The following is a 9,130-nucleotide window of genomic DNA, read 5'->3' on the forward strand; positions in this document are numbered from 1 at the left end:
TGTCAGCAGGAGAGCGCGCCATTGGCGCAGTATTATTGGTGGATCGCAAGGGAATCCAAACACCAATTTATTATGTAAGTCGGGTGCTGACAGATCCTGAGACGCGCTACACCATCATAGAAAAGTTAGTTTTATCACTAACGCATGCGTCGCGCAAGCTTCACAGATATTTCAACGGTCATCCTATTGAAGTCCTGACTGATTACAACATCCAGCAAGCCTTGCGACGTCCCGCGCTCTCAGGAAGGCTGACAAAATGGGCGCTGGAATTAGGGGAACACACGATCACCTATAAGCCTCGTCCAGCAATCAAGGGACAAGTCTTAGCTGATTTCATCGCAGAAATCCCTGAAGGAAAAGTCGAAGAGGCTTAGCGCGAAGTAGACCCTCCGCAAGCCAATAATGAAGAAAACGTTTGGAGATTATTCACTGATGGAGCTTCAAACAACGAAGGGTCCGGCGCAGGCCTCAAACTGGTGGATCCAGAAAATCATGAGTATACTTACGCAATCAGGTTGGATTTCAAGCGCACCAACAATGAAGCTGAGTATGAAGCCCTGCTGGCTGGTTTGCGCATCGCGCACAAGTTCGGAGTTAAAAAGCTAGAGGCTCATGTAGATTCATACCTGGTAGCAGCACAAGTCAATGGCCTTTATGATGCCAAGGAGAACACCATGCCTCTGTATCTAGAGCAGGCGAAGAAACTCACCGAACATTTTGACTTTTTCAGAATCATACACATTCCGCGCAGTGAAAATAAGTCTGCCGACGCGCTAAGCAAGATGGCATCAACCAGCTTCGATCATTTTGGCAAAGATGTCAGGGTGGAAGTAATGAGCAACCCGTCAGTGGGAGCGAAGTCTGTTCTTGTAATTCATACAACACCTTCATCATGGATAACTCCAATAATGGAATTCTTGAAGGAGGGAAAAGTACCAGACGATCGCGCACAGGCGAGGAAGATAAGACACAAGTCGCAGAACTACGAAATGCTCGATGGCACGTTATATCGACGCTCTTATCTTGGACCACTCATGAAATGCCTAGACGCTGAGGAAGCAAGCTATGTGATCAGAGAGATACACGAAGGAATCTGTGGAATACATGCTGGCCCGCGCATGGTGGTCGCCAAGGCAATGAACGCAGGTTACTATTGGCCAGGCATGTACTTGGACGCGTTAAAAGAGATCCAAAAATGCAAAGCGTGTCAGAGCTATGCGCCAAATACCATGCGGCCAAAGAACAACTTGATTCCGGTAACCTCTGCATGGCCTTTCCACAAGTTGGCAATCGATATTGTGGGTCCCTTATCATAAGCGCCAGGGCGAGTAAAGTTTTTGGTAGTGGCAGTAGACTATTTCACAAAATGGGTTGAAGCCAAGCCACTGGCAAAAATTACAGCCGAGGCAATGAAGCAATTTATTTGGAGCCACATCGTATGCCGTTTTGGCATGCCCATGGAAATCGTGAGCGACAATGGCAAACAATTCACTGACAGGAAGATATCCAGTTGGTTCAAGGAATTGCACATCAATCAGGTCTTCACTTCAGTATACCACCCTCAAGGGAATGGTCAAGTGGAACGCGCGAACCAAAGCTTGCTGAATGGGCTGAAGAAAAGGTTGGAGGGAGAGTCCCACGCATGGGTCGAGGAGTTACCTAATGTCCTGTGGGCGCACAGGACATTAAGCAAAACCAGTAATGGCGAGTCCCCCTTCAGCCTAACCTATGGAACGGAGGCTATGATTCCAGCAGAGATTGGATGCCCATCCTATAGAGTGCTCATGATGAGTAAGACGGATAACGAGCAAGAAAGGAGGTTGGATCTCAATTTGCTTGAGGGACGCAGAGAGGCGGCTATCATCAATTAAGCCAAATACAAGAAAAAGCTAGAAAAATACTACAATCAGCGCATGAAAGAATGCCACTTCAAGAAGAATGATTTTGTCCTTCGGAACAATGAAGCTAGTCGCGCAATACCCCCGGGAAAGATGTCTCCCAACTGGGAGGGACCTTATCAAGTCTCGGAAGAATTGGGAAAAGGCGCATACGCTTTAAAAGATTTAAATGGAAAGAAGATCCCGCGCACATGGAACGCAGCACAACTTAGAAAATGTTTCATGTAAAAGTTGTCAAGTTTGTAATCAAGGCTTTTTAAGCCATTATGAATAATGATGCGCTCTATATGCGTTCTATTACCTTTTGCATACATGTTTCACACTTCCCTTTATTAATTTTGAGCAATATGACAACATTGTATTGACATCAAACTAAAAATAAAACGAAGTAAAGCATACATGCGCGAGCTTCAAGCTCAGACGCATTAACGAGTTTTAACTCTAAAACGTCAGGGCCTTAGCCCAATAATATGAGCCTTAGCTCAAATTACTCATAGCATTCATCCTACGTATTGCGCAGCTGGACCATAAAAATACCTAAGCACAACTAAGGCAAAGCACATTCCAAAGCATAGTTGTTAAGGTCTCAGGTCGGGGCCGCGCATAGGATCATAATGGATATAGGCAGAGTAACACATACTGACACGTAAAGACTAAAAAACTCATTCATAATTCCCTATAATAAATGCACGATAACGTCGCGCGAAAGAGGAATAATGAAATGCCAAGGCACGTGTCAGCATATTCAGAATATCGCAAAATAACTTGAAATATGACAACTGTTAAGGATTAAGTAAAAATAATTTCCTTACAACCTTGTTCAAGTTTCAATGTGTAAGCATACCTTATATTCAACAAGCACATACATGCAATATAAAGAGATGAATTGGGAATGCGCAAGATGCGAATAAGGGAAAAACAAAATTTCATTCCGAAACATAGAAGTTTACAAATTTACAAATGATGAGGTAGAAACTACAAACAAAAAAAAAAGAAGGGTTTTCAATTCTCTATGTTAATATCAGCCTCTTCATCCTCCTCATCATTATTTCCTCCCTCAGCATCTGGCGCAACCCGCTCCTCGTCATCTCCAAACGTACCATAATCAAGCTGTTCGTCTTGAATATAGTCGTCTTCTGTCATGATAGCGTCAAGAGTAGGTCCTTTGGCCACGCCAGAGCCGCTGGCAGAGGTAGCGTTGCCCGCGCCCTCATCACTGCCACCAGTCCCTTCACATTCATCAAGTAATTTCTTTAAAGCGCCAAGATCGGGCTGGTCAGCAAGCGCGGCTATCTGCAAGTCACAAGGAACGGTATAAGTACAAAAGATTATGAAAACAAGTCAAGTAAACTTATTAAGGTTAAAATACCTGCTCAATGATGGGAATTGGAGTATTCAAGTACTTCTCCCCCACCTCAGCCATGTCAGCGCAGACAGCGTCGAGCTGATAAGGGTAGTCGGATGGATTCTTCTTTAGCATGCCATATTCATAACCATCCTTAAACCCCTCAGCCCGACCCACCAAGCGCGACGCCGCATTACAGTCCATCACAAGGGTCTGGAACTCGTCTGAATATTTCATGGCATAAGCGCAACGAGTCACACCCTGTGAAATCAGCCAATGACGATCCTACGCAAGAGAAGAGAAAGACGTCTCAAAAGCAGGAATCTGAGAGTTTAACAACTCAACAGTTTCTTTGGCTTGCTTCAGCTCTTCCTTTTCGGACGCCGCCGCCGCCAATGCCTCTTTCTTCTCTGCTTGCGCAGCAACAAGCTCTTCTTTCAGGCGCGCAACCTCACTTTCCAACAAAGATTTTTCAGTATTAACCTGCGCAATAGTTCGGTCATGCGCCTCCACTACCAACTCCAGGTCACGTGCTTGACGCGCGTGCTTTGCTGCATCTGCCTCTGCCACTTGCAGTTTCTCTCGCGCAGCTTGCAGCTCAAGCCCGCGCTTCACAAAAGCAGCGTTGGAACTTGCCCGGTTCTCGCTAAGTTCTGCTTGGAGTTTCTCAGCTTTCTCTCGAGCATCAGAAAGATTCCAAGCAGAAACCTTAGCCTCTTGCTTGGCCTCCGCAAGGGCATCACGTACCTTTATATAATCATTGCGAAGCTCTTGGGAGGCAGCAAAAAACGCAGACCCAGCAAAAAGGTGGTCATTAAGCAAATCCACGCGAGCGCGGTCCTCTTGAAACCTCCTTTCAGCTGGAGGAACAGCGTGAGCCCAAAAGTCTTCACATACGCCCAAGGATTGGAATGAGCTTTCTTCAGTGATACTCCAGCTCGGGCGGTATATGTGATCGGCTCCCTACAAACACAAAGCAACGCAAAGAAACGTTTTAGTTATCTAAACACTAACTTGGAAGTCTGCACAGCGGAGCAAAATAAACTTATACCTGAAGAGAACCGGCAGGAAGATTAGTGCCAGCTGATGAGCTCCTGCCTGCCCCATGAGAAGAAGGCTGCGCCACGAAATCGCGTGGCGCTGTAGGGCTTACGCGGCCACCATCAGAATTTTCAAAATCAACCTCCTCATCATCCTCTATAACAGGTCTCTTCTCCTGCGACTTGGAAGAATCAAAAATAGTCTCACGAGGAGGGTTGCGCGCAGGAGGAGCTGAGGGAGGTCTTGACGCTGTTAGAGTAGCGCGAAATATAGTCTCCTGCTCCTTAGTGATCCCAATAAGGGGAGATTCAGTACTTGTTGGAGCAGGAGCAGAACTAACGGCGCCAGCGCTAGCAGTGCCACCAGCAGCTTGTGTGCCAGCTATAATTCCTATGAAAAAACCAACAAGGAGAAATGATTCATGACTTGAACTAAAGGAAAAAATCAGACAATCAAAGCGCAATAAATACCTTGGCGCACCGCAGTCCACGAATTAAGCATCGCCATGAAGTCCATTTTCCCCCTTTTTGAGGGCAAAACAGAGGACTTCAAAACAACCTTCGGCATAGCCTTGGCACCTTGCTGCGCCTGAGGTTGAGCCACCAACGTTGCCGGCTCTACAAATATTTGAGTGAAAGCTTCATTAATAACTCTATCGGAATCACGTTCATAAAACCACAAAATATAAACAAAGTATACCTGTTGGAGAAGACGAAACAGCAGGCGCAGCACCGCTTCCCTTGTCCGCCGCGCGCAGAGATGAGGTGGCAGCACCATACCTCGTGTGGACTGGAGGACTGCCCACACCTTGAGGCAAAGAAGACGAGGAAAACTTGGAAGTAAAACCCTTGGTTTTCTCAAGTCCCTTCACTTGAGTAGGAGGAAGATTCTGGGCAACAGAGGCATCATCTTTTTTCTGTTTTTTACTGGCCCCTGCGCCAGTCTTGCCTTTAGCCTTGCGCTTGAGTTTTTGCGCTTCAGCTTCTTCGTCCTCCCCTTCCTCTTCCACAGGCTCCAACCCATAATTAGCGAGCGCATCTACAATACGCGCAACAGAAATGTTAAAACCAAATTTGGTATTCTAAGGGCCTAAACACAAATACAAGGGCTTACCAGGCGCATCGCTGTCAAAGCAAAATTCTAAGTCAACAGGGATGAACATATCATCGAAGCGATCAGGGAAAGCAACTTCCATAGCGTTCAGGGCGACAGAGCCACCTTCTGTATGCTCGTCATAGGCGGCGTGGATGTATTCCTTACTTTCTGCATAAAACAAGACAAGTGATATCAGCAAAACGAATTATTCTCGCAAAATTAATGCAATGAACAAACAACCCACCTGAGCCATCAACATGGATGACAGGCTCAGTCTCGCTGTCAGTCCACCTCTTGCTCATACCAACCCCCACCAACGCTTCCTCGCAAATATTTTTGGCGGGGGATGGTTCAGCAGTTAATTTTTTAACCCACGTGCCTGTTGGGTTCTTAAGGACATTGTCATCCGCGGGCGCAGAAGTGATCGCGCGCATAGTCATGTGGATTGGAATAACACCAGCTTTGACGTAGAAAAACTTCTCAGTCCAGTCATGAAGGCTCTTAAAAGTGACAGTAGAGCATTTAACCTTCTGACTGCGCGGAGTAAACGAAAACCAAGAATCTTGAACCTTTGGTTTATAGAAATATTGAAAGCGGCGAGGAGTAGGCTCTTCGCGCTGAGCTTTGCACATAAACTCAAAATGAGTCATGCGCAACAACCCAAAAGGGTGAACTTGGGATATGTGAATCCCATAAAATTGAAGGAGCGCACCTATAAACCTTGTCATCGGAAGACGAAGGTTACAGTGAGTAAGAAAATGAGAATATAAAGAGATATAGCCGGCGGGAGGATCCGCCGCCGTCTGCCCGGCTGCCGGGAGCAGACAACCATACTCAGGGAGAAAACCCCGTGAAGCAATGAGACTATCAAGCTCAGGCTGTTTCAACTTGCAGGGGATCTCGTCCCATCTTTTCGCCATTTTATTCTTTCCCCCCTCCTCCGACGAAGCCTCGGCAACCCGAATACCCTTGCCGGTTTTCTTCAAAGTAGACATAACCACTGATTTTACACGGCCTTTACTAGGGGAAATTGTGGTGTCTGGGTTATCAGACATACAATTGCGAATCGAACAATATGGTTACTTTAAGCACGGAATTCAGGGACGAAGACGAAAGCTCTTAATCGGAATGTAAGTGATAAGCAAAAGCTCTGAAAATGACAGTGAAGATGAAGAAAAAACCGTTCAAAAGGTTTGGTTTTATAGGCCCAGGGGAGAGAAAGAGAAACAAGTAATAATCAGATCTACGCTCACGCGCCCCCACTCGCATGCGTAGGCCAACATAAGCGCGACACGTGTTCCTGACACTGCATGAGGAGACGTGAAAGGCCACTGTAGCACCTCGAGCACACGAAAGGTCTGACACATAACGTCTCTATCTCTGATGCATGTCAACACCAACCAACCACGTGCATTGACGATTCGTTTTAACCAAAGGGATGGAATTTCGCGCAACGCGCGTACAAGAAAAGAAAAAGAAAAAACAAGCCCTATTGAAAAAGCAAACTATTAAGTCTAATATCTATCTTACCTCACTCGCGCGAGACAAGACACACATTAGACTGGGGGGGCTTGAAGGGGTATGCACCCGCCTTAACATCGAGCGGGGCGGGTCAACCCACAAGATATAGACAAGAGGCTTGAAATCAGGATGTCATGAAGACACAAAGCCAAAACCTATGCGCAAGCGCATGAAACATCTGCGCGTGACGCATATCACATACGCGCAAGCGTATGAAACATCTGTGAGAATAAAGAGAAGACCTTGCGCATCCCCGGGATAGGCGCATAAAGGCCGCGCGTAAGCGACACACAACAAATGAGACAATAGTCTAATCCAAATCAGGATAAGGACAACCATGATTGTACTCATCAGGCAACCTTCCAGAAGGTATCTTTTAAGGAATAAAGAATGTGCTGATGTTGACAGCTGCCAATGAAGGGTAGACAACTCAGCAAAGCCCATGTGCCACCACGTGATGGCACATGGGTCAGGTGAAATACCTTGGTCAGAGGGTAATCAATGAAAAAGCACCAGGTGTCCTAAGTACACGTGGCGCGAAGCAATAAGAGGAGGCCAAAAAGGCCCTAATTGGGTCTGAGCCCAATCATTGGAAACCCTAATAGTATAAATACCACACCACCTCCACAGCTGGAGGCAGGCAAGAAAATATACTCTAAGTCCTTTACTCATTTTCACATCTTGATTATCTTCTCCTACAATACCTGATTCTCACGCCGGAGGGTTACCCCAAAGAGGACCACTCTATCCCTTTCTGAGGGGTAAGCTCACGGTGATGTTCGTTTTGTAGGTCGAAGAACTCGTATCTCGGAAAACCATCGGTGGTATAGCACACTCATACCCGAGGAACGTTGATCGTATACAAGTAAGTCGATACACGCTTCTTCAAACACCACCACGAAACAACCGTTGACGGACTCAAAACGTTATTAAACAACTCTTAATTCGAAAAAGACATGTACATTAACGAATGCAAAGAGGCAAAAACCCGTGTTTCAGAACTCGAATCCAATATCCAAGAAATGGCTGATGAGTTGACCAAGTCAAAGTCAACTGAAACCGAGGTTCGTGTGCTTCAAAACCAACTCGTGGAAGCCATAAATGAAAAACTCGAAGCCATGAAACAAATGGAGGAAATGGAAACTCAAGTGAAGTACATTGAGTTGTTAGAGAGCGAGTTGACTCAGTTAAAACAGGAACTCAAACTCAAGGAGGAAAGTGAGTCGACTCAGTTAGAAACATTGAGAAGCAAATTAGATGAGATTCGTGAGAAAGAGAACGACGCACAAGTCGAAATAGCGTTATTGAAAGCTGATATTCATAAAGAGAGGTCAAAAACGGCGGCTGCAGAGGCAGCCGAGTTAAAAGCAAAAGGTGAAAAGTCGGCTGCTTATTTTGCTCTTCAACAAATGGCTATTGAAACCGACGAACTAAAAAAAGAAAACCAAAAATTAAAATCCGAACATGAAGAAATCGAATTTCAAGATTCAATTTCCGAGATCACAATTTCATCAGAAGAATATGACATATTGGTGAAGAAAGCGGAAGAAGCTAAAGTTGAACCAGAATTGGAGTCCAAAACTCACGAAGAAATTGAAATTTTGAAAAAAGATTTGGAGAGTGCGATGGCACGAGTGAGTGAATTTAGGACACGGGCAGAACAGGCGACTACACGGGCGGAAGTGGCAGAGCAGTCAAAGGCCGCTCTCGAGGAGGAAATAAAGGGGTGGAAAGAACAGAAGCAAAGGCGGAAGGCAGCATTAGCCGCCCTTAGGGCAGAATCGATGTCGAGATCGAGTCGTAGTTTAGAGTATGATGATAATACTAAAACATACATGCCATTAGGCAAATTTCTAAAAATGAAGATATAGTTGAAAACATAAAGTTTCTAAAAGGAGAATTATAAATATATATTGTATAATAAATAAAGGTTTTTAAATGTCACTTGTTATCACACTAAAGTGTTTCTTATAAAAGTTTCTCACGTCCCTCTTATATTAATTACATTCCTCTTTCTTATTAATTGCTTTACATTTATTTTTTTTTTCTATTTAATTTATCATTTTCTCTTTTTAATATTTTTTTGATTTAAGTAATTTAATACAAGCATATATATATATATATTATTTTGTTTATATAAATATATTGCAATAGTTATTAATATTAAGCTTTTAAAAGTAGCCAGTTTCATGTTGATTTTGAATAATTATTTTAAAAATTAAAGTTTTAA

The 9,130-nt window shown here is 44.6% G+C and overlaps 1 protein-coding gene across 1 annotated transcript; it reads left to right on the forward strand.

Annotated features, from left to right (window-relative positions):
- Window positions 1–7,811: 7,811 nt before the first annotated feature.
- LOC143588914 (uncharacterized) lies at window positions 7,812–8,923 on the forward strand. Its single transcript, XM_077069806.1, has one exon. It carries the CDS (start codon window positions 7,857–7,859, stop codon window positions 8,769–8,771), a length of 915 nt encoding a protein of 304 aa, XP_076925921.1. The 5' UTR covers window positions 7,812–7,856; the 3' UTR covers window positions 8,772–8,923.
- The last annotated feature ends 207 nt before the right edge of the window (window positions 8,924–9,130 follow it).

Source organism: Bidens hawaiensis, unplaced genomic scaffold, assembly GCF_021521415.1.
Source record: "Bidens hawaiensis isolate Kalapana, Puna unplaced genomic scaffold, B.hawaiensis_p1.1 tig00036884_1, whole genome shotgun sequence".
Taxonomy (NCBI): Eukaryota; Viridiplantae; Streptophyta; class Magnoliopsida; order Asterales; family Asteraceae; genus Bidens; species Bidens hawaiensis.